The sequence below is a fragment of the Parus major genome, chromosome 3, assembly GCF_001522545.3.
Source record: "Parus major isolate Abel chromosome 3, Parus_major1.1, whole genome shotgun sequence".
Classification (NCBI taxonomy): Eukaryota; Metazoa; Chordata; class Aves; order Passeriformes; family Paridae; genus Parus; species Parus major.
The window spans coordinates 26,125,507-26,150,658 of NC_031770.1; the positions used below are offsets into that span (position 1 = coordinate 26,125,507).

Below are 25,152 nucleotides of genomic sequence, written 5' to 3' on the forward strand. Positions count from 1 at the left end.
TCGGTGTGTGCTGTGGGGTGATCCTGGCGGGGAAGGAGAGGTGCTGAGGGCTCGGTGTGTGCTGTGGGGTGATCCTGGCGGGGCAGGAGAGGTGCAGTCGGGGCTCACACCTGGGCGGAGAGCGCTCGATGTCGGGGCGCTCCGGCCCCTCCGCGGGTGCTGTTCTGAGGCTGCGGCCGCCCTGGCAGCTCTGAGGGGCCGGGGAAGGGCACAGCCCTCGACGGGACACGGCAGCGACACGGAGAGTTTCCTCTTCATGGCACACGGTGAGAAAGGAGAGCTGTCGGCCTGAATCGTGCATAAGAGCATTCACAAACAACTGTAACTTCTCCTGCGTCCTGTGTCTGAGGCTTTCTGTCCTATGTCAACCTGCTAAAACCCAGTGCAGCAGTTGGCTATTGCCAGGTATTTCAAGGGCTGACTTGTTAGTATAAAACCAAAATGTTTTGTTTTCCAGGCTGGCATGTGGAATTGAATGTGTGTTTAGACCAGTGATTTTGGAACTTTCTGTGCACGTGTTTTCTTCTTAAATCTGATTTCTGCTCAGATGTTCATAATGGGAAGGATTAAACAAAATCATGGGAGAAAATTAGGGATTTTAAAGTAAAACTAATTTTAATGAAGAAGTGAAGCAGGTAGGAATCCATTTATACTTTTTATACTATTCTGTGTTTGTAGATTAGAACAGTTCCTATTATCTCTTAATTTACTTAGGGTGGGACAAAGTATATGAAACTAAAACTAGAAAAACTTTCAGTTATTTTGTTTCTGGGAAGGGAAAGTCTTGGATGTGTTAGTCTCGTGTTGACCTTTGACAGGGCCAATGGGTTTTTGGATGGGAGTTATAGCTTAAGTTGTTCTGTTTAAGCTAATAGCACAAATATTTAATAAATTGTTTCTAAGTTGTTGTGGTAACACACTTAATTTTCTTTTCAAAAATAAATCTACTTTAAATTCTAACTTTTAAGTCAGAGTAATGTTAATGAAAAGGGGCAAGGGATAACAATTTGAGTTCTCATCAAGGTGATTTAGAAGCACATGCTTCTAAATGGTCAGGTTCTTATGAGCTGCTTACATTTTTTTGAATCATCTGCTGCTTTCTGTTCCATTTTGTCTTTCTATAAATTTGATTGTCGGTGAAGAAAGGAAATTTAAATGGTAACTTTTTTTTTTTCATTGTACACCAATATAATTACAAAAAATCCACTTGTGGCAAACAGCCTTGTGTATTCAGAGAGTGTATTTGTTTCAAATTACATATTTTTTTGAGAATTTTTGAACAGATTTGCAAATAACCTTTAAATTGGATGAATTTCTGCGTTTTCCTTAGCTTCCTACTTATGTATCTGCTTATTTATTTGAAATTTGGGAGGATAACTTTCTTCTTAATCCTCAGAATTGCCTTGTTAAGGTTGCCTAGGAAACAAGATATATACAGACCTGTAAATCATGAAGAATTTTCCTTCTTTTTCAAGTATAATGGATTTAATGGAATAGAATCATTGGAATGCATCAAAGTCAAGACAATTTTCAAAGGCCATGAGTAACCTTCTCAGAAAAGTCACTGCCTTAAAAAGAGGGCAGAGAACATGGAGATAACACTCAGGGCGCCAGTTCAAAAGGCTATTTTGTGTTGTGCTCATACTTCTTTATCCAAAGAAACCATACTTTTATTAATGACTGCTTTTGCTGTGTAGGTTTTTGGTGGGCTTTTTTTTGTTTTTGTTTTCAATTTTTCAGGGTTTAAAAAACGAAGTAGTTGTAATTCTGCCAATATTCCTGACTTTAACAATGCAGAAAGCCTTTCTATCAAGTTTAATGGCAGGGAAGGTCCACGCCTTTCCAGCTTGGACCTGAAAATCCTTTCCTTCTTTTTTAATTGCCTTACAAAATGGCCTACTCCTGCAAAACCACTTTCTCAAAATGTAGGGTGAATGGCTATACAGATTTCCTTCAGGAAAGAAGTACAGTCAGTCATTTGGGGGGAAAAAAACAAACCCAAAATCTATGAGTGGAAGCTTCAGAAACACCAAGTTGACTAAAAATGTACATTTCTCTGAAAAGCAAGGTGTCCACATCACCTTGTGAAGGTGTTTGAGCGAGAGGGCCTTCCAAGTTGTGCTTGCTTATGGAGGGGTCATGCTTCCAGCTCCACTGGGTGTTTCTGAATGTCTTATTGTATAAATTAAGAAAATAGATGGGGAAAGCAGGTGGAAGTCTCTCTGGGAGATTTTGTTTTTAGCTTGCTATAATGGTTTAATAGTTAGCAGTTAGAGCTAAGCAGGTGTTTTAAGAGCTCTTATTTAACAATTATCACTCATTTCCGGGCTTCCTGTTTGTTCAGGCTGCTGGAGAACATCACAAAATAAGCCAACTGCTCTCAAAACCTCTTTAACCCATTGTCATCCAGTGAGACTGGGAAAAACCCGTGTCAAAGAGCCACGTGGGTGAAGGATGAAGGACATAGCACAAAGCTGCTGTGCAAACACTGTGGCAAATGTAAATGAAAACGAGGCTCTTGCAAATTTTGAAATGCATAGGAACATGGCATCACTGTAAAAATATAGTATCTCTGTTTCATCTCTTATTATTAGTATTTTGGGTCTGTTAGAGAAGGAACTTAGGGAAGCTCATGGAGCTCATTCAGTTTGGTATTTTTCCTTGAGTTTTTTATGTTTGGTTATTTTTTTCCTACTCCCGTAACATTTTCCATTACTTATTGGCCCAGGACATGACAGATACATGAGGATTTATGAAGAAGATGGCATTGCTTCATTACCATCCTTCAAAAACTCATGTAATGCTCAAAATATTCTTTGTTGTGAATCATTGTGGTACATTAGAATTTGGAAAAAAATATTAGAAAGCTGTGAAAGATATCCTTTTGTCTTTAGCAATTGCTGTTCTGATGATAATATGCAAGTGAATTTTTCATCTACTCATAACTGCTGTTCCATAGATTAGTACTAAACTATGGGGAAAGTGTGATCTTAACCAAGATTTTAAAATTAAAATACTGACAGCGCTCTGGACTTTGATATTTGGACACATAACAAACTGGAAGATTGTGAGGGCTTTTTTGGTTAATCATGTTTAGATATTAATGTGAGCCATAGACAACAATGTTGTCAAATGGCTCCCGTTAATATTTATTCATAAAATGAAATAAATGTTAGCAGTTATTTTCTGAGGCACATGTCTAGTCTGCTTACTGCATATGTCTGCTTTTTCAAGCAGGGAGTCTTTAAGAAACCATCTCAGCATGTTCAGAAATCCTGTTGTACTTCCTTGAGAGATAAAAGTGGAAAAATTGCTTTTTAGTTGTAGTGCCTCTGCAGGGTAAGAAAGGACAAGCTCCTTACTAGTAATGGCCCTTGAGTGATGAGTCCTGGTGAGAGTAAGAAATCTGGGATATATGTGTCCATTCCTACATTTGCGTGGTGCTGATGGTATTCATACTACCTTCAGCACTGTTCATAGTGGTATCAATAAGTACTTTATCTAGTTTTCCAGAAACTAAACCTCTGTCCTTCGAGTGTAACGTGACTTAAATCAGGCCAGATGTAAGCTCCTCTCTGGCAGAAAAGCTCGTGGTGAGGAAACTGTTCCTTCTATCAGAAAAGCAATTGATCTGAATGGGAGGGTGGGGAGAGGAGTGTGCTCTGTGTGTGTGCACATGCACCCCACAGATGGTATGCAGGGTCTGTGAGATTACAAGGAAATGCTTTTTTTACAAACCCTCTCATGCACATATGTCCTTCTTTCTTCTGTCATCTGTCCTGCTACCAGGTACTATTCAATTCAGGAAATTCTGATTGCAAGCTTAAAAGTGTTGCTGAATGTGATGTTACAAGCTTTCTGTAGCTGAAATCACAGAGCATTTTCATTTTACAGTTCTAAAAGGCTTGAGCCTGATGATAAGAAAGCAGTACAAATAGATAAAGCAAATTTACATTAAGCATGAAAGTAGTAACATAGATTTGCACTCTAATATGCTATGAGTTTGGCTCTCAAAAGAGAACAGGGAAAAAACCCAGTGTCTTGTGTTCTGGTTTGAGTACCTTTTGGTTTCCTGTGAATAAATATATAATAATTTCTCCTGTTTCCTTTTAAGATAAAGTACATATTCTACATATTTTTTTCCTCCCATATTTCCTGTTTGTTTTCTCATCCCATGTCTAAAATCAAAATCCACTAACTCATCAGTGTGAGTTAATAAATCCTTATACTGAAAACCTGAGGAAACAAAGCAACAGAAACTTGTGAATGATTTCCAAGGAAAGGAACAAAAGTGTTTACTTGCAATGCCGAACAAGATTGTTATTCCTTGATGTTCCCCAGCATAGGAGGTGGGTCTTTTATTCTGGAGCTGCTGTATGGGCTCAGAGTTCTCACAGGCACCTTTCAGAATTACTGCTGCAGAAATAACAATTCATTATTCTTGTTGAGAGCCACTGTTGTCTTGCAATGTTTTGCTGGAGCCATTCTCTTGAGCTGAAAGGGCTGTTGGCAGCAGAGTTGTATTTGGTATTGCAGACATCTGATACAGCTTATGACAAGGTCAATATTCTTGGCCCAGGTATTCAGAGCTGGTTTGCATTTATTTTTTTTTCAAAGGTGTGTTGAGGATTTACAGGCATATTCTAGGAGATTTTGAGTGCTTGATTCCTCAAGTTATGTTCTGGAAATCTAGCCTCAGTTAATTTTGAGTGAAAGCTGTCCAAATGTAGATAAATCTCTTGGTAGGTAGGTGCTTATGGATGACAGTATTTTTATTTATCCAAGCATGATAGTGGTTGAAGAGTTGCATGAGTAGCATATTAGGTACTGCCATCTAATATAGTGTTCTTAAATGAAGTTTTTGTCTTTTCCAGCTGGTGATCTATTGTGTGTGTTTTGCAGCTATTGTCATTTGAACAGTCTTCGTCAAATATTCTGCCTCAGTAACTCTTCAGCCAGTCTCAAATCTCACATGAGGATCTGTGTTTTATGGGGAGGAGTGGTAGTAGGAGAGAAGGTTTTGTATATTGGGGCTTTTTTTTAATTCCTACTTTGCATTTCTTTTTACTATGAACAACATAAATATCTTTGAAAAATTTTTAGATTTTTAGGATGACATTTTGTATGCCTGGTAATGACAATTTATTGGTGTGTACTACAGGTAAAAAAATTGCAGTTCATATATTGGCTTACTTCTAAAATAATATTAATAGGGTTCAGTCTGTGATAAAGGAACATGTGAAATATTTTAAAAACTTGGTTGACTATATCACTTTAGTTAATTTCTTTATAATGAAATATTTTTCTTTATAAAACCTACCTGTTACTACTTTTTTCCCCCTTTTTTAAGGTAATGCTTGACCTGTGACTCTAGCATTAAAACACAGAATCACCCAGTTTGTGTGGAAACATCAGGAATTATTCAATAGTTGAATCTGTGCTCAAATTCAGATTAATTAATGTTAGGTAATACCCCCATTAGATCACCATATGCCCAAATTAATGCTCTTTCTCTTTCATGTGTTTTTACTTCCCATGATAGTGTTGGAAGGAATTTTCTTCCTCTTTGTTGTAGATAGCTTATAACAATATCAAAGACAAAGCATGATTATAAAATTTGCAAGGTTTCCTTTCCTTTTTCTTCCTAACATGTGCTCTGAACAGAGACGTTTCAAAACTTTTCATGTATGTGGCAACTAGAAGTGTGGGTGTGCTTGTGATTCTGAGAGATGGAACAATAACAGATGTTCTCAAAAGCAATAGGTAATTCTGTGGCAATTCATCAAGGAAGAACATGCAACCTAGGGGAAACCAGGCTTCTTGTAAAGGGAGCATTCTCAGTTCCAGGTGTATAAATCAAAGACTTGGTGTATACCAGGCTCTATTTTGGTAGGCCAGGAAATGTAACAAGTTTTCTGTAGAAAGAATCAAATAATGTTGGTCCTGTAAAAGTTCACAGAGTGTTCTTTTTGTGTAGTAGGAGACTCCTCAACAGCCGTCTCCTGAGGGAAGGCAAGCATGTCTTCGTATTATACATTTTATTACATTTTCAAGTGCCTTAGTCTTAATTCCCTTCAACAATAATATCAGAAAAAATCTTGACATCTTCCTTGAGTCTTCTGACTTGTGACACAGCCGTACAAAATTCTTTGCTTATCCGAAATTCAGAAGTAAAGAAATGCAAAGCAGAAAGAGGCTGCAGTGCCAGCTTCTTCATCCTACATTTGCAAAACAAGTCTCAAGCAGGTTTGCATCTTAATTCATTTCTAATGTGTTTTTAGTAGGTACATCAAGACTGAAGTCTTTTTAAGAGAGGCTTAATGGATGATGTAATATTTTCTTGTGCTAAAAGTCAAAAATTTAGAACTACTTTTATAATAATACTAAGCTATAAATATCAGGTAGTTTGCATAGAAATTGTGTGATAGTAAACAGCAAAAATGTGCTACAACTGAAGTTGCAAAGAACAAAAAAAAAATCTCTCAGTTTCAGGAATTTTGTTTATTGGGAATGGGCATTTGGCTTGTGCATGGTGTTCCATATTCCTGTGCCCTTTGAAGTAGTAGGGGGTAGTATTTTTTTCCATCTGTGTTACTTATTTTTCTCATCCTCTGTCTTCTATGAATTTGCTCTTGTGTTGGAGAATAACAGAACTTCATGAGCAGTCCTTTCTGCCCTGTGTTCAGGCTATTAAGACATCCAGTACCAATACTGAATGCCCAGTTTATTCAGTCAGGTCTACAGTGTTGTTGGATGCTGCCAGTGGTCTCTGAACACCTCTGGGCACACCTTGGGTCGCAGATAACACTGAGCTAGTAACTGCTAAAGTTTGTGATTCAGTGTACAAAGCTGCTTCCTGTAGACATAGAAGCTAAAGGTTACTTATTTTACCCTTAATGTTCAAGTGTTTCCAAAAAAAGAACAAAAATGAAAATTACAGCAAAGTGGAATGTTACTTCTACATACACTTTTGAGTGTTTTCCCTTTCTGAAGTCCTTATTCTTCAATAGAATTGGAGTGTTTTTCCATATTGGAAATGATTTCTGAAGATTATTCTATGTGGGAGCTTTATTTATATTTATCTAACTTAGAGGAGTTTAAAGAAAATCATGTTTGTGTACACTGTTCTTAAAGTAGCAAATATATGCTAAATTGGAATTAATTTCCATAAACTTAAAGTGAATACTTTTTCAGCTAGTGATTTGTGGACTTGAAGGGGGGAGTTATGCAGTTTGTACAAAAACCATAGCTTATATATCTGCTCAGGATCAAGTACCTTGCTTTCTTCAAGTGGAAAGTAGGAATTCTCACTTTTAACCTTCTTTACAGACTTTGTTTTAGTAAAAATATTTTTAGCGCCAAGATATTTTATTGTCAGCATTTGTACAATATATGCAACTATGGAATGAGTAAAATTATTGATTAAGCCTTAGGATTGGAATGCCACATTCGGAGGTCCGCTGAGACCTTCATTTTTTGAGTTGGATAAAACTAATAGAATTTAAAAGGAAAAATATTGTGTGTTTTTTCCTGACAGTTCTGAGCCTGATGGCATTGGAACAATATTAAAGATTCCATTATTGAGCTTAAAACAGGACTTCATTCAGCTTTCCTGCTGAAGTTCCCCTCTTTTGAAACCTACTCTGTATTCTTCTGATGCTGCTTTTCAGAGATGGCTCTGTCTGCTTTGTAGTAAGCTTGGGGGATGAAAGTATCCATTGCATGGGCAATGATATGGATTTATATAATCTCCCAAATTTATTATGAACCACATTATTTGGATGTGGTCATAATGGATAACACATTATTTTTGTGTCATCAGTTTGGTGACACTTTGTAAAGTCAGTGCACCACAAATAGTGGAATAAGAAAGAAGAGAAGCAAGGGCATGCTCATAACTGTATCTGTAGTGCCAGGTATTTTCAAGGACAGTAACTCTGAGATATATAACTAGATGTTTTTTTCTGTTATGTGTCTGACTTCTCAAAGAGACCAAACGTCCTTTTCTTGCCAGTCTTTCATTCTGCTTTTATTGGCTGCATCTCTTTTTGTGGAGCATTTCTGTAGCAGTAGAAGTGGTCATGAGAGAGAGATGATTTAGGGGAGAGAAATAAAATACTGTGTCAGGGCTTAATTTTGTTCTGTCTCTCCCAAAATATGTTTCTAGTAAACATGGAGCCTTGAGGTCTGACAGATTTTTTTTTTGTTTTTGAACCTTTAGATGACTAAGCCCAGACATCATTTGGATGCTTTTTGAACTTTGGTTTGCTAGAGCCATCTGCATGAGAGTCAGAGTCACTGACAGCAGTCTGATACAAACTGCAGTTAGTAGGAGGTTTGGTAGTTAAGTTTAGGACAGCTCATTATCTTTGAAATACCTTTGAGGTTAAGTTGTTTTATTACTAAAGATTGATTTAGTCATCACTTCCAGACTACAGCCAAGTAAGCCCACTGCTCTGTTCTTCAAAACCGTCTTTCAATTTCAAATATCTCAAAGTTCCCTGGAAGTACCTATTATCTACAGAGTGAGAGCTTCAGTAGCTTTCAGTTTTCCCTTCCCTGATGGAGGTTTGTGGTCACTGTGGTGTGGAGGGCGACACTGCCACAAGCTGACAGTGTTCCAATGTGTGATCCTTCCCAACAGCTCTTACGCTGCCACTGAACTCAAGTATTTTCAGAAACGTTTGTAATGTGAACTCAGTGGTTATCCTAATTCATGTACAAAGTAAGGAGAAGTGCAAGGAGGATAAACAGGTGAGAGTAAAGCATGCAGTTTGGTTTGATGTCTGCTCTGTTTGCTTAGCCATAGGACAAGGAAGACATGCTTGTATTTATTTTGTACTGCCATTTTTAATTACTACATAATTAAAACACTATCATCAACATGGTGCAGAAATAACAGTGATTTAAAGCTCTCAGAAAATGTGATATTCGGTAATTCTGCAGAAAATAACAAAGGCATAGTGATAATTAAATGTAATAGATTTTATGCTTAGTTGCTGAAATATTTTGGTGTAAAAATACCTTTTCACATAACTGCTCAAGTTTCTATAGAAAAACTACCATGAAAGAGGAATTCAAGAGTCAGAGTAGGAGGTATCTGAAGTAGTTTCTCTAATATAAGTTAATTGGACTGTGAGTCCCAGAATGAGCTGCTGTTTCTTGAACTCTCGGAATTAACTGTAATTTCCAGTATGTAGCTAATATAGAATCATGTTTTTAAAATGTGTCTTGGTTCATTGTTATAAAATCAAAGCCACACATTATGAAAATAATTCTGAATGAAATATTGATTCATCCATTGTTGGTTCATTTTGTACCTGAAAAAAATCCTTGAGAACTGGTGGTTCTATAGATAAAATGTCACTTCTCAAAAATACTGCAAACTGAGTTTTTGTGTGTATTGTCTTTCATTCCAATCCTGTTTTTTTCTTGCCAAATTACCTGTTCAGGCTTGTGAGATCTGTGCAGTGTGCTTGTGGAGTCAGAGCCCTGGTCTCTCTTCGTTGTTTTTAATGTGAACATGTTTGCGGCTGCTTGTGGTTTTCAATGCTTATTTTATGATTGAATTTGAGAGGAAGATGGAAAGCTCATGCTATTTAAATGGTAACAAAATAAATTCAAGTAAACTAGTCTGGTTTTAAGTTTACACTTTGCTGAGTCAGAGAGGTCCAGTTCCTTCCTTTGATATTGTTCATGCAGTGAGAACAAAGTGAAGAGTTCTTTTGCATTGTGGTAAATGTACTGCAGCAATCAGAAAAGCTGCCATTGTTAACTTTAAATTCTACAACTTGCCAAGGAGTGAAGGGCTCAGGTGTGAGTGAGGGTCAGAGTGAAGTGTGGCTGCCAGATTGTGCCTTCTGCTTGCTTGTAGAGTGTTTTGGGGTATACCTGTTTTAGAGATGCCTGTAGGATCCTGGCTGTCTGAGGAGTGACAGTTCTTGATGCCAGAGTTCAGTGTTCACCTTTGTCCTGAAGTGGAAAAAATTGCTACTGAAGTATTTCTAAAATACCAAATAATGTTTCAGGTTTTACTGTTGTGACTGTTTATGGATTAAAAAAAAAAAATAAAAATCCTTTGAAATGATCGAAGATGAAAATGACAACAGGTTATTGTTCAGATTTAACCTAATTTTTATTATGTTTTCACAAAATTTAAAAAAAACTTGGCTTAACCAATGATCTTAAAGAAATTTTAACAGTAAAACAACTTTCACATTTTTCCCCCAGCAATTCCTCAGGTGTATGGAAAAAGCTGATAAATTGCTTGTGTTCTGAACACAATTCTGAAGTTGCATAATCTCTCATTTTTATTTTTTCTAAGGATAGTATAAGAAAAATGACCTGAAAATTAGTCACATCTTCATGGCTGAATACCAAGTACTATTTGAGCCAGATTCTGAGAATGCTAACATTATCATCCTTTCATCTTTAGTGGATCCTGATGCATCTCTAAATTCAATAATTAGCAACTTTATTACCCTACATACATGTATATATGTACATTGAATTTTTAGAGAGGAAGGAATTTTTCCTTGATGGAGGAGTGGTTTGAAAATGGGATAAATTGAAAGCACTTTTAGAGTTGTCTGCTTTGCAGAGAACAAAATCTGAAACAATCCAGAAGGGAAACTGTGTAGATTCCTGGGAGGAGTTAAAATGCAACACACTTGACTGAGCCACAAGCAGCAGATTGGATGGGGTCAGAGAATCAGGAATGGAATCAGTCCAACTCGTATTCTGGAATATTACAAAGACATCATGAACATCTATTGGATTCCCCAAAAATGCCTTACTTAGAGGGGGTTCCAGACGGTGAACAAGGTCATATTTGTGCATTAATCATTCTTCATCTCAATTACTAGCAAGGAAATTACTGCACTAAAAAACCAGGGAAGGGGGGACAAAACAAAACCACGCAAAACCAAACAACCACTGCCCTTCCATTCTTTCCCCACCTTCACCCCCAAAACCCCAACAAAAACTTTCTTCCTCAATACAGAGGTAATTTTTTTGCCTCTTCTGTCCTTGAAGTCTGGAGTAAAGGGACTAGTGCTGTCACTGTGGTCAAGCAAATTGTTTGGAGTTGTTTCTGTACTTCTTTAGAAAATCTAATTATGTAGTTCCCATTTCAGATCACTTGTTGAGTTTTTCTCAGATAAGGATGCTTTGAGAGTTTTGAAACAAACCTGGTTACAACTAAATTTTGGTGGTAGGGTTGTCCAAGGCAGAAATTTCTGCAAGCTGTGTGGGATAATGCTTATGAAAATAGTAGGCCAATCATGGAGGAATGAGGAACAAGAGTATCCAAAACTTAGATACATTCCTGAGGAAGCCTATCCTGACTGCCTCCACCCTTCTTACAGTTGACAGATTTTTCATGTCACTTCCCTCAAGTGTGAAATTATTCCTCCTTCTTCCGTAGGCTGCACATGGGAGGATTATGGGAGGTCGACATTTTAAAACTGGTTGGAAATTTAGAAAAGTGTTCTGAAGGCCAGATATACCTGCTGCAAGACCTTTCTCTGCCCTTTCTGTGTGGCATTAGGATTGCTAAGCCTGACGCTGTAAAAACTAAATGGAAATGTTTTTTTAAGTCAAGTGATAAGACTCTATACTTTGTGGGAAGAGATAGGTGCACCATTGCAGATTTATGTGCAGGGCTATCAATGGGCTGCACTAATGGTTGATTACTTCCTGTAGGTTTAGCAGTTCAGGTTGGTAATACGGCAGCACGCTTAGAACCTGCAAACTCCAGTGTACATAATGGTAAAAACATGACGGCCTAATTGCATAAATGTGTAAAATAGAGCCTGATTTTTTTAGAATTTATACTCTAAATAAGAGTAATAATAGAAGGTGAAATAGCCACATGGAGGATGAATAAAATTTGTTCCCCAGGGTGACCCAGCAAGTCAATAGCTGAGCTCACAGTAGGATTTCAGAAAGCATTCACATATTGGAGAAAATTCTTTACAGGGAGAGACTCTGAGCTCACTGGTTTGCTTTAAATAAAAAGGACAATGGGAGGTTACTAAATTTGGGTATGTAAAGTACCATTAAAAAAAAAAAATAAGGAGCTTATTAATCTCTAAAGGGTAAAACAAGAACTGAACTATCCAGACAGAATAAAATGGGCAGCATAGCATATATTTTCTTTCATGTTAAACCGATAAACTGATGAAACCAGTTAGCAAAGGATGTAGCAGATACTTCATCCCTAGACATTTTCAGAAAAGACTGAAAGCCTTTCTTGGAAGACATGTGTTAACCTTGTTCTACTTACTTGGTTCGATACAAGAGCATGCTGTGCCTTCCATTAGCAGAACTGGATGGCTCTTATGCAGTTGGAGCTAAATTTCAAGAGCTAAATGAACAAGAATTATTAAGCTACCTTGAGCCAAGTTCCTGAGTTCTGTCAGGCTGTATGAAAACTAACCTGAGCTCTTGCAAAGAAATTACTCAAACCTGAATAGTGAATGCTGTTGTATTCATAACTGAAAACAAAAAAAAAGAAACCAAATTCCCACTGCCATCCCCCCCAAATGAGTTTGAAGGGTTTGATTTATAATAATTTTTTTTCTAATAACAAACCCATAAATGACTTTGCACTTCCTGTTGCCTAATGGACTAAAATCCAAATCCCTACAATGCAAGAAAGAATAAGATTAAGTCTCAGGGCTGATTATTATTTTTCTTTTTTCTCTTCCCTCCCACCCCCAAATGCTGGAAAACTTTCTGGATGTCTGAAAGAGAGAGATTTTTAAAAGGTATAGTAAGCATCGTTCATATCTAACGTGTGAGAACTCCACATATAATTCTGTTTAAAGCACTGCAGTAAGTGAAAATAAATGCTAAAGAAAAATGCCACTTAATGCCACGTGCACCGGAACATGGTTTTTTTCTTAGGGAGTTTTGAAGATGTATCTATTCCTGGTGTGCCACTTCTGGCTGGTGGACTGTGATGTCTAACTTTTCAGGAACCATAATAATAGTAGTGGCTATTTTTGCCATTTCCTTTTCTGTAATCTTTCCTTTTCTGTAATCTTTGTATTCAAGATGTTGCATTCTGGTCTATCTGTTTCATCCAATATAGGTTGCCTGGCAGCATGTATAAAGGTATATAAAGCTGCTAAACTTTATTTTACTTGTTTTTCTTTTTTGCACTTAAACATGGGTAGAAGGAACTATATCAGTTTTTTGTTTAGCTGTTCTTTTAACAAGTGTTTTGTAGCTGACATCTGAAGAGTTTTGGAGTTCCTCTGGGTTTGTTTTGGCTAAAGCTGCAGAGGAAGTCCAAGTGAATCACAGATAATTGTAGTCCTCAGGATAGCCATTTTGTTAACAGAATTAGCTTCATTAATCTTTCTAAGCTGATGATTAAACAGAGGATAAAATATCAGAGCAACACAAAAACTATGTTGGAAAAAATCCCTCAGTGTTATTGAACGGTATGTAAAGATCTTATCCGGATACTTTCTAAACATGGGAAAAAATAGAGCCAAGTAGAGAATGTCTTAATCATGTGTTTTCTTATAGAAATAATTTTTTTAGGTCCTCTGGCAACTTTTTTTAGAAAGGTGCACAAGATAGCATTGGGGTTTACATTTTCTTTCAAATTTTTGAGGCATTTTTTACCAAATCTGGGTAGTTGTTCAAGAAACTTAAATATTTTGATGCTATCCTTGAACTTACTATTTTGGGGGAGATTGCATGATTGAACATATCTAATACAAATAATTTTGTGTGCTTGAAACTGCCACATTTACTGGCAAAAGGCTTATTTATTACAAGATGTTAGAAATTCTCTTTTCCCTTAGAAAACAGAACGAAAACCAGAAAAAAGAATGATCTTTCTGTTTAGATATTGAACTGAGACTTGAGAGATGCGTTCAGTTTCCATGCTATTACAGACGTCCTTAAACCTGCCCTGGGGCTCCTGCATGTGCTTAGAATAGGAAAGGATGAATTTACCTGCATGGCATCAGTTTGTGTAATCCTGCTTGCACTTGTGTGTGCCACAGAGTGTGAGGGCAAAATGAAGGCTTTCATTATAAGCTGAACAAGCATTTAGGAAGATAAAAAAAAAAAAAAAAAAAAAGAAAAAAGTTTTCAAGAAGCTTGTATTTTATTTTCTTTAATTCTGTTTTCTGCTTTCAAATTTCTTTAGAACTTAACTTGATCAAAGTCTATGAATCAATGCAATTCTTGGCAGGCTGTAAGTAGGAGAGATATTTCCAGAAAGGATGCTTTTGTTTAAATACTTGATGCCAATTCTGTATAACCATTGTGGTTTGTATATCATGCGGTGTTTGTTTATTATTATGTCAGTGTTTGTTGTAAAGAAACTCAAGTTACAGATACATTATGTGAAAAGACGTGGAGAATATTTGTATAGAACATACTTTTTTCTTCCGTCTTCATAACCCAGCAGAAGGAACATTGATTTGTAATTTTTGAATCTTGTGTATTCATGCTTTTATCTATGTGTTTGGTGGAGGAATATTTTTGTAACTGGGAAACAAATATTTTCATGATATTTTTTCAATCTCCTCTGCTTTCTGACCCAAATTTAGACAACTGTATAAGGTAATTATTCCCTTTTTGCTTTTAAGTTTCTTTCCTTGAAAATAGAGATGTATCTGTAGTGAACTTGAACAGGAAAGTAGGAAACACATTTTTTAAAATTGCATTTAAGTTACTAAAATTATCAATTGCAAGGATAACTGAACCAAGACATTTTTTGTTAAGAAATTACAAGCTTTCAACTCCCCGTATGAGTAACAAAACCTCTTAAGTAAGTCAGCATGATTTTGGTGTCTTGATCTAAAAAACTGTTTTAAATTTCTTTATTACTTTTTAAAAGCTTACCCCTTTTGTTTGGGATTAAGCTGTGTCTTCTGACATAGCAGGACAGCTGAGAAAGTAATGAGAGGCATTCTCAGATTTAAGAAGGAAGTTAAAACAAGTTATTATTTCCAAAAGAAAACTGTTAGAATAACTTTTAGAGTAATTTTAGCTTAGCTTTGTTCTTGAAATACTATTTTACTTCCTTTTGTTTCCTTGTGACAGCTTCATGCCACTTCTGAGCTGTATATATAATTTTTGTCTTTGCATGTTCCTATGTCTCTTTCCCTACATCCTTGTCTTCTCATTCACGTGTGGATTTTAACTGAAGATGTTTCAAACCCTGTATTATTTGATTTCTGCAGTTTTCTTTAGTTCTGCCCTCTTGAAGTAGTGTTCTTTGTTTCCTGCCTAGTGAAAGTCCACAGAGCTGCCCCTCTTTGGCACTGCCTTGGAGCAGTTTGACCATCTGGGCAGGTCACAGAGCCCAACCCTGTGACCTCCTTCTTTTGCTTTGGGTGCCAAAGATGAGACTTGAAACAAAAACAAGTCAGTCACTGTGTGTGGTGACGGTGCTGGCAAGTTGATTACCAGCCAAACATCATGAAAGGTACACTAAGGTAAACTGCAAAAGAGGTCAGGGACTTTGTCATGTTAAAAGTCCAGTTTTGCACAGATAGAGGAGCAGCTTGGATACTGGGGAATCTTCAGGAAAGTCTTTATAGCTTTAAGAGGTGTTTTTTTTAAAAAAAGATATTGTTCATTTTCTGGAAATTTGAGGGAAAGAACTCAGTCTCATAGGCAGTTTCTGAGATCAAAGGCACCTGGGCACACCCCTAGGACTATCCTAATTGCATATTTCTGTAGTTTCAACCACTTTAGTTGAGGGTTGTGGGGAGAGGGAATCTCATTCATATCTAAATCAAGTTGGCAAGAGAGCAGAGTAAAAATTTACCCATCAGAGTTTTATTTCTCTCTGCTGATGCACTCTGGCTTGCAGCCAATACTGGTGTTGCACATCAACAAGCTACATAAAAGTTCCAGCAAGTGTCATTGAAGTACAGTCTGTCCATTTGCTGCATATTGATTCATGCTGTTTACTTCCTAATGGAGTATTAATTTCTGTTGTGAATGCAAATGGAGAGTACATTTAACGTGCTTTCCTTCCAGATAAAAAAGGCTTTTTGCCTTTCTTCCTGGGGAGATGAGCTGAATTCACACCCATAAACAGTAGTGGTTGTTTTAATGTTGGGGGGTTTTTTAATTGGAACAAAACAAAACCTAGATGTGAGTTTTGTTGCTAGCTGAAACAAAGCCAGCACAGCTCTACCTACAAGTGAGCCTGAGCTAGAGCTGAAATGGATTTAATTCCCTGCTGAATTCTTGGCTCATTGAAGACTGTAAGTCCAATTGGACTTAAAAGTTCCTGACAGGTATTGCACAGAAGCGTTTGAGAGACTGAAAATGTGAACCTCTTTTGGAAAGGGTCTGAGACTAATACTGAAGTGTCTGCCTAGTTCAGGCTGAGGTTTCATGTAAGGTATATTTATTTTCTAATATCTGGGAAGATCTTAGCTCTAGGGCAGATGAAAACTTTATTCAAACCAGGTGCCATTGATGTTCCCAACCTTTGTTTTAAAATATAGTTGATTCATAGGCAAGTTCTTTTTGTTGGTGGGATTTTGGGATTTTCAGTTGTGGTGGGTTTTTTTTGGTGTTTGTTTGTTTGGATATTTGGGTGTTGGGTTTTGGTTTTTGGGTTTTTTTGGGTTGTTCTTTTTTGTTTTATTTTTTGGGGTTTTTTTTTTTTTTTTTTTTTTTTTTTTTCTTACAGAGGACTAGAATAGGAATAACAGGAGAGAAACTGAAGAGCAACTTAACATCATCTAGTATCACCATTTCCTAGGACTTATTTGTATCCTGCCTTTGGAGATTATTTCACTTTGTTTAGGAAGAATTTTAATTTATACCTAATATACAAAAAATGAATATGTTACACCAAAGTCTTGGATCTTCCAGCTATTAATTTCCTGATTTGAGGTCTAGAAATCAGCACAGTTATTTCTTTTATTTTCATACAGAAATGCTATGTGGATATTGCCTGCTGTATACTACCTTGAGTTCCCAGAGTATACATGGCAGGAGGAGAGTGAAAGAAAGGAATGTTTTGACAACAAAGAGACGAAATATATCTTTACAGGAAATAGGTGACATTACATTAATCTGTAAGTGTTCAGGCAGAAATTCTTGCTTAAAGGATGTCAGGAAATATGGGAAATATGGGAATTGCTTAAGGAATTAAGGAAAAAAGTATGCAGTCCACCAAAATGGTTTAATGTGGCCAGGAAAATCTACCCGTCAGTCCATGTTCTTACTTTTATACAGACACATATTTCATGATGGTTGTGAAAAGCATTGAAAAGTTGTCTAGTCAGAGGAACTATTATTATAATTTAGGAGAAGCTCCAAATACCTGGTTGAAGTAATTTAGGAAAAATTCCAAATATTGTCATGTTTAGGTGATTCCTGAGACTGAACAAATGTACCACCTATGAGTTTCACTTTGGCATATGAGCAAGTGGTTGTTTGAAATTGTACTGTGGTAAGATAATTTGATAGCCTTTATCAGTTTTTAACATGTAGTAATTGGCTAACCACTATGTGCTAGCAGCCCTGACTCCCTGCTCGGTGTTTTATTGCTGGGTGTAAGGTAACTTCCCTGCTGGTTGCAGTTCTGTAGCATGTCATTAAAAAATGCCCATAAGCCAAGACAACAAATATGTTTTAAATACTTTGTGACATTTAATTGTTTCCCTGTGGTTTGGAGAGTGCCACTGCTCTAGTGCATTAAGAAATACACTTTGAAAAGCGTTGTGATGAAATTACAGGTCAGATCTTACCACACAATGCAATTCCCTTATTCTTAAATCAAATAACCATCTGTTTGGGAAAGTGTTTTTGCTCTGAAGAGTTTATTTTCTTTCTTGAAATACATTTAGCAGATGTTTCAAGAGAATGGCTTTATGTAGGCTTTTGTTCAGTAGGTGGTTTTACTGTCTGTTCACTCAAAAAAGTCTAATTTGGCGTTGCTCAGCCAAACCCAGCTCTTACGCATTGTACTTCACGTTGTCTCTGGGCTTGTACAGGCTCTTTGTATTTTATCTTCATTACCATTGCTAAAATAATGCCACCTCCATTTCTAGTGTACAAACAGTTTTAATACAGTGAAAAAGTACTGCGTAACTTTGGCTTATTCACGTGTTTTTGTAAAGCTTAATAATGGAAGACATTTACAACATCACAATAACTACTGGGTTAAACAAACCAACAAATAGCACACACTTCTGTCTGGAACACTCATGCTAGTGGGTGAACACTAGACATGTTCACTCGCAGAATGCCTGGAATGGTTAGCCTAGGTTGCCTTATCTCTTAAGGTCATTGACTTATTTTTCTGTTCATGAAGAGATTTCTCTCTCATTGATTTATTTTCCTTTGTCATGAATTGTAATTATAGAATTGTAATTGTAGGTTTAGAAACCCTAACCAGTTTGCCATATAACTCTTAAATACTGTAATAATAAGTAATACTTTATACATACTCCCCACCTCCTGAAGCTTTCAAAGAAGTAAAGATAATCTCTTCCTTGCTTCAGATCAGGGAGTCAGAAATTTGTTTTTACTCAGTGACCCTTCTGGTAATGTAGTAATAAGTGGTAATGCTGCTTGACACCTTTGCAGCCATTTGTATCGCTCTGCTGTCTGTTGCATCTAAGTAGAGCCAATTGTCCAGATTCACTTTCTGGATTCTACAAGAAAATAAGCCCTGAACACACTAGGCTCAGCACACTGGTCTGTACAAGTTATTGGTCCCTCTAATACATAAAAATGAACGTATTACTTTTACAGCGCAGATGTGCTTGTGCTCAAACACACGTGCATGTGTTGCTGTGCATTCAAAAATGCTTTGTCTCTGGTGTCTGGGAGGCCTTAGGCACAATAGATCATGAAGGACCAAGGTGATCGTGAAAGACCAAGATTGTATCACATGTGATTCAGGACACCACAACTAAGCACTAGGATATGCTTTATTAAGTAATGGAAGGATTCTTGTTTTAAAATTGGTTTCTGAATACTGTGGGTTATTTCAGCTGAATCTTGTTTCTCCCTGGCTGCTGCTGTTCTGTATTATGTCAGTGCATGTGTCTGGCACTGGAAAGTGCTTGATGTTTTCTGAAGGTCATGCAAGATGTTTGATGTTTTTTTTGTTGACTTTTGAGTATATAATTGATAGAATCCCCTGTGGCCAAAATTTCTGAACCTTTCTATATATCATTGTGGTCAATTACAATGCGTCAAGCTGTGTTACATTTCGCTCTAATTATAATAATCAAATATGTAATGTTCATAATGAAAGGCAGATTTGTGGACATTGTCGCAGTGCACTGACTCCAAGTTTTCCTGCTGCCTTTGCCAGATAAGCAAGAGGCGGGTGGGGTGAAAAACATCATGAAGGTAAATGGAGATTTTAAGGAAGTTTCCTCAGTATGTTTTCTGGGTAATTTATTTTGAAAATCAGGTTTACTCATGTAATTAATGATGTAATGTGTCAAATTCTTAATTTTTAGATACTATTAATAAATAACATTAGCTCAGCTATTTTACTGACCTTATGGACCTTATTGCAAACCTTTCATTTAATTTCAGATGAGCTTGACAGGTATTAGCTATTTAAATTGGAGCACAAAATCTTGTGGCTAAATAACAAAAACCAGCACAGACCTTCCAGTAATTTTCTATTAGATTGTAACTGTTCTGATTTTCATATGCATTTTCATTGAAACAATGTTTACCAAAATTGGTAAATACCTCTAAAAACAACAGAGGAACAATCCCCCTTCAGCATTTGCAGCTATCAGCACTTTAGGCACAATCTCTTCCCTTCTTCTTTCAGAGAAGTTGTGTGTTCAACAAGATACTTTGTTATGCTACACTCAGGAAGAGTTAAACCATGCTGACTTCCTAGGTCTGACATGAATCAAATAACCATCTGCAGTGACAGATCATGTGCTTGGAGGTTTATGCTTTAAGCTATCCAAATATCAGATAATCCTAGAACATCACAAGAAGAGGTGCAAAGCAGTTTTTATGATTTAATTCTTTCTGTTTCTGTGGCTTATACAGTCCATTTAGGTTTATACTGTTGCTAAAATCCTCAACAGCTTTAGATTTGAAGGGATTTTGCTGTCTTTCATATATTGTCTATCTAAGGAAGATCAGAGTAAAACTTGTTCAGTCTTTCTGCTTGTAGGAATTTCAGTCATAAAAAAAAGCATTTGTCCACTCATTTTTGATTTCAGATCTGAATTTGTCAATGACTGTCCTTAAATTTCTCTTGAGACTTGTTAGCTTTTAAATGAGTATGGTGCACTCAGGTGACATTCTTATGTTGGAACAGAGGTGGCTGATGGACTCTTATGATCAAAGAAAACCCTGTGGCAGTGGGGCACTGAGCCACTGAAGACAGTGGATTGTAATTTGCTTACAAGAGGTCTCAGTTTGTGCCATGGAACATGCAAACTCTGTGTTGATGCTATCAAATGGAATGAAAAGAACACCCCCAAATGCTGATGGAATTATTCAGGCTGTACATAAAATCTTATTCATATTCAAATGTAAAGCATCAGTGCAACACAAGTATTTATTTCCATAGCATGTTCTAATCTTCCTAGTCCTTTTAAGATTAGAAAGAGTGTTTGGTTTCCTTAGAAAATCTTGGTCTAAGAGAATTCTCTCCAAGTTTTATATTTTTAGGGGTGGGAAATAACGCCTTACACCTGAGAAGAGGAAAATGGTGAACTTCTAACCGAGTTTAGGGCTCAGTATTTCAAAACACTTAGGAGTTAAAAACTTGGAAATAACAAACCTGGAGGAAAAGCTGGACCATCTTCACAATCTTCTGCATAGTTTGATGAAATTTTGCATTACTCGAGGTTACCCAAATATTATGATCCATTGAAAATACTGCAAAGAAATGTTTCAGCAGACTTTGTTCAGTATTGTTTTTACTAATATTGTCTGAATGAAAAAGAAAAGAAGTTGCATCCTAGATGTGTACCCATTAAAGCTCTCTATAAAAAAGAAAAAAGAAAAGTTCTTGGTAGTATTAGATACTGCTGGAAGACAGGATGTATATTGCTTGACAAAGTGAAACCTAACTGAGGAATGGGAGTAATGGTCCAGTGGGCAGTCTGGGCCTCCAGATACCAGAGTTCAGTTCTTGTTTAACTATAGGCTTCTTCTATGACTTTGCAGAAAGTCATTTAGTCTAGTTTGTGCCTTTGGAAGTATCCCATTTTCCATATGGGGAACTGTCTCAGAAGGGTGTTGAAAATAAAATCCATTAATGACTGTGAAACCGTATAAATGCCTTCAATATGCTGAAGCTTGGCCTTGGTTTCAACATGGTTTCTTTCCTCTGAAAGTATGTCTGGTTTTATGGATGGTTGCCTTTTGTTCCCTGAAACAGGCTGCTAATAGATTTTATTCAGGCCTGGAGTTTTTGCTTATCTGTGCTGCTCTCCAGCAATGATTGTACTCATCTCAGTATGCTGCCACATGTTATTATTTGAGTAATATAGAAGTTGTTTAAATTATCTTTTTAATTAATATTGCTTGCACATGCTAAAACTGTATTTCAACAAGTCACAGCAATCACATGGGTCAGTAACAGGAACAAATATTTCAGTGATCAAAGATTTTCTCAGTGATAGTTGTTACATCTTTTGCTGTGTATGGCAAATGTGACATATGTAAGCAAGGCACATATTTTGCAATGTGTCTTTCTTACAGCAAAGCTGCTCTTGTATCGACTCCTCTGTCCCATCCCTAATATGCATCTTGCCTTATTCCCTGTTTCCTTTTGAGCAGTAGATCTTTTTTAGATGTGTCCTTGTAAGTTCTCTCTGCACATCTAAAAGCTAGGCTGTATTCGGAGAGAAGTATTTTTAGTCAAAGAGAAGGCTTGGAATCAGAATTGCCATGCTCAGACTACTTCCATTGCATTCAAAGATGCCTGTTCTATTCAGCTGAATTTGGCCAGTCATTCTGTTTCTGGTTACATATGTCTAAGGGCATTTCACATGTGATAACTTCCATGGCATTTGGTAAAAAACACATGGGAACTTCAGATTTTGTTGTATGCATCTTTTGTTACTTATTTATAAAATGACATTGCAGAATCTAAGCATAGCTTAATGCACAGATTGAAAAGAAAAGGCATGCATATTCTAGTAGTCTATTTTGGAGGTATTTATGCCATTATGTTTCTAGGCATAAAATTAAACCTTTTTAATGAATAATGAAGATTGAATTGGTCCTTTTTTTCTCTGTTTGGCTTGATATATGGAAGAACTGAGAAGAAAAGAAGGGTTCCTATCAGTCTAGGGGTTTCTGCTTTTGTTGGGGTATTCATTTCATATGTAGGGTCAGCCTGCTGGCTTCTGGCAAAAGTAGTAATCCATATCACTGATAAGACAGTGCAAGTACTCACTGAAATAAAATGTGGGTATTTAATAAATGTAAAAATAAGAATATGTCCATTTCATTCTTACTGGCATATGAAGACTGAAACATGCTTTCTTTATAAAAGAGACTTCCTTTTATAAATAGTTCATTTTTCTTAGAGCATCAGCAAAATTTCCAATTCAATATCACTAAGCATCATTTTTAATAAAATGTAAATTGAAACAGTCGACTTGCTGGGTAATGGAAACTTGGTTTCAGGCCTCCAGTTTTTTTCCTGAGTTCCTTCCAATGCTGTTTGTAGTTAAAGGGGCAGATCAGAGATTTTGTGATGGTGGTCAGTAACTTGTACGGATGCCTGATTGTTCTGTAGGGGTGATGTTGGTAGTTTAGGTGTGTGCATGCATGCTGGGATTTGAAATGCATAAAGTATTTTACTGAAAGCTTAATGAAACAGTATATAGTGCTGCCACAAACAGAGCATTAGACATGTCTGTCTTTAATACAGCCATCTGTTGAGTGCTGTAGCAGTTTTTCAAAAACCTCCTTCAGCACAGACATCAAAGTCTTTTCGTGCACCTGTGCTTCTGATCTTCTAATATTTTTCTTATTTAAAAATGGCAAAGGGAGGGGAGCAGTATTTCAAGATCAGCAGCTTTATTTAAAACAAAACACAAAAAGCCAAACCCCCCAAAAAAACTCCCTCACAAAACTCATGCTGCCAATTCAGGAATTGTTAAAAATGTCTTTTTTTTTGATATTTGGAAATTCGTTATTTATAAAAAAAACCAGACACCTGCATCTTCATTTTCCTTTCCCTTGAGTAACCCCTAGCCTTGCTGATGCTATTTCCTGCCTGGTCTATTTACAATACAGCTGCTGAGATCATTTTCTTGATCTGTTGGTCTGATGACATCAGCAGGACCTGTGAACTCTTCTCCTGGCCCTGTCTTGAAGGACAGTGGTCACTGGAAGGAGGTGCTTGCATCATCCTGATCCTGATGCATTCAGCAACCATGTCCTGAAAGAGAGAGAAACGCCTCTTCTGTAAAGCCCTCTCAGGTGATGAGAGAAACCTGAAGACAAAACAGTTGGCCCCATGGGGCTGTCCACTGAACGCAGGCTGGCAAAGCCTGGCATAGCTTGGGTGTTCTCGTGTCCCCTTATTTACTCACTAATTTGTGAAAACCAGCAGGTTGGTCTCCTAAGTTATTAGTGTCAATTGGTGATCTCCTGTTTCTCACCTCTTGCTGGTCTAGCATTGTACCTTGATGTCTGTTGTGAGAGGAGAGGGTCAGCTCAGTGTCATTTGCTGGCACGGGGTAGGCAAGGCCACCGTCCCCTGCTGTGGGATAGCAGGCTGCGATGAGGAGGGAGGGGAGAGCGCCTGTTCCCAGCCACAGCCTCTGCGTGCAGTTGCCTTCAAGTAGCAGAAGCATGGGGCAAGTTCTGGGGTTTCTGCTGTGGGAGCAGAGCACACATCCTGCCTGGGCCTGGCCCTGGCCTGCCCCCATCCCCAGCGCTGGGCCTGACAGGCTGGGGCTGCCCTGGTGCCTCCTTGACCACCTGTTCCTGTCTGGAGTGGTGTGACACAGGACAGGTCCTGGCAGACAAGGTCCCTTGCAATCTTACCTGTCTGGTTTTCTTACTAAAATAGGTTGAAGATCCACTATTAACATACAGAAGGTCATGTCACTCAGTCTCTGAAATCATGTGACAGTAACTGCCATGTTACAGCAAAAGCTACTGAGTACATAATATTTTAGTTAGTTTTATTTTTGAGAGATGTGTAGCAGCAAAAATAGATTTTAATTTGTTGTGTACCATTAATATACTCAAACCTAGCAATATTTAGATTTGCTGATTGTGTTTATCAAACTTGTGATAAAATACAGGAAGATCTGTAATAAGCTCTTCATTTTGGTGTCTAAACTTACCGGAGCTTATTCTCATAGCCTGTGACATCTTGGAAGTACAGCAGCTTGATACTGAACACGTATATTTCATGCTGAGTGACAGTCCACATGGGTAGAGACTTCTAAAAATCCACCAGAATGGTGCAGAAATAAACAAATTTTGTGTTACAGATAAAGAGGATAAAGCATGTATTTCTTTCTCCCATTGGGATACAAAAGGAGTACTATAAACATGTATTAACTGACTGTATGAGCTGTGTATGTTCATTTCCCCTGTTCTGTGACCAGAGCTGATCTGTCTTGCTGTCACAGTGTTGTTTTCCACATTTGCATATCTGGGCTCAGTATAAATTACATTAAAAAAGTTGCTCAGTTGTGGCATTTTTTGACTTTCTTGAAAATAGTGGTGCAAATATATGTTGGAACAGTACATTAAATATTTGAAATGTAAAATTCACTGAGCTCAGACTTTCCACGTGTGCACACTTCTTTTTTATTCCAGTGAAGGTGCAGGGTTCTCAACACCGCTTTGCAAAAGGAGGCTCTATTGCTAGAGAATGTGTCCTGCCTACATCTTGACTTTGTGAGGTTTGGAAACTTCTTGTTTCCAGCATGTGCAGTTACTTGCTTTGGGAGCCGATCTAAGTTTGATTTTGTTTTTGTTTTTTTTTCTTTTTCTCTTCTCAATTACAGATCGACTTGGAGCCAGAAGGGAGAGTGTATGTCATCATAGACCTTTCAGGATCATCAGGTGAAGGTAGGGACTTTCAATATTTTATCTTACTCTTTCATGAATGGAATCTCCTAGGGTCTCTGCAATGAAAATATTAGAAGAGGCGTGTGCTGCTATCCTCAAATCTGTATG

The 25,152-nt window shown here is 37.3% G+C and overlaps 1 protein-coding gene across 2 annotated transcripts in view; it reads left to right on the forward strand.

The window, feature by feature from the left end:
- PRKCE (protein kinase C epsilon) overlaps positions 1–25,152 on the forward strand; it is a 288,985-nt gene that overhangs the window by 74,864 nt on the left and 188,969 nt on the right. For both annotated transcript variants that reach the window (XM_015622198.3, XM_015622197.3), the window contains exon 2: positions 24,981–25,044. In XM_015622198.3, coding sequence (XP_015477684.1) covers positions 24,981–25,044 — 64 coding nt within the window. The remainder of the gene's footprint in view (positions 1–24,980; positions 25,045–25,152) is intronic.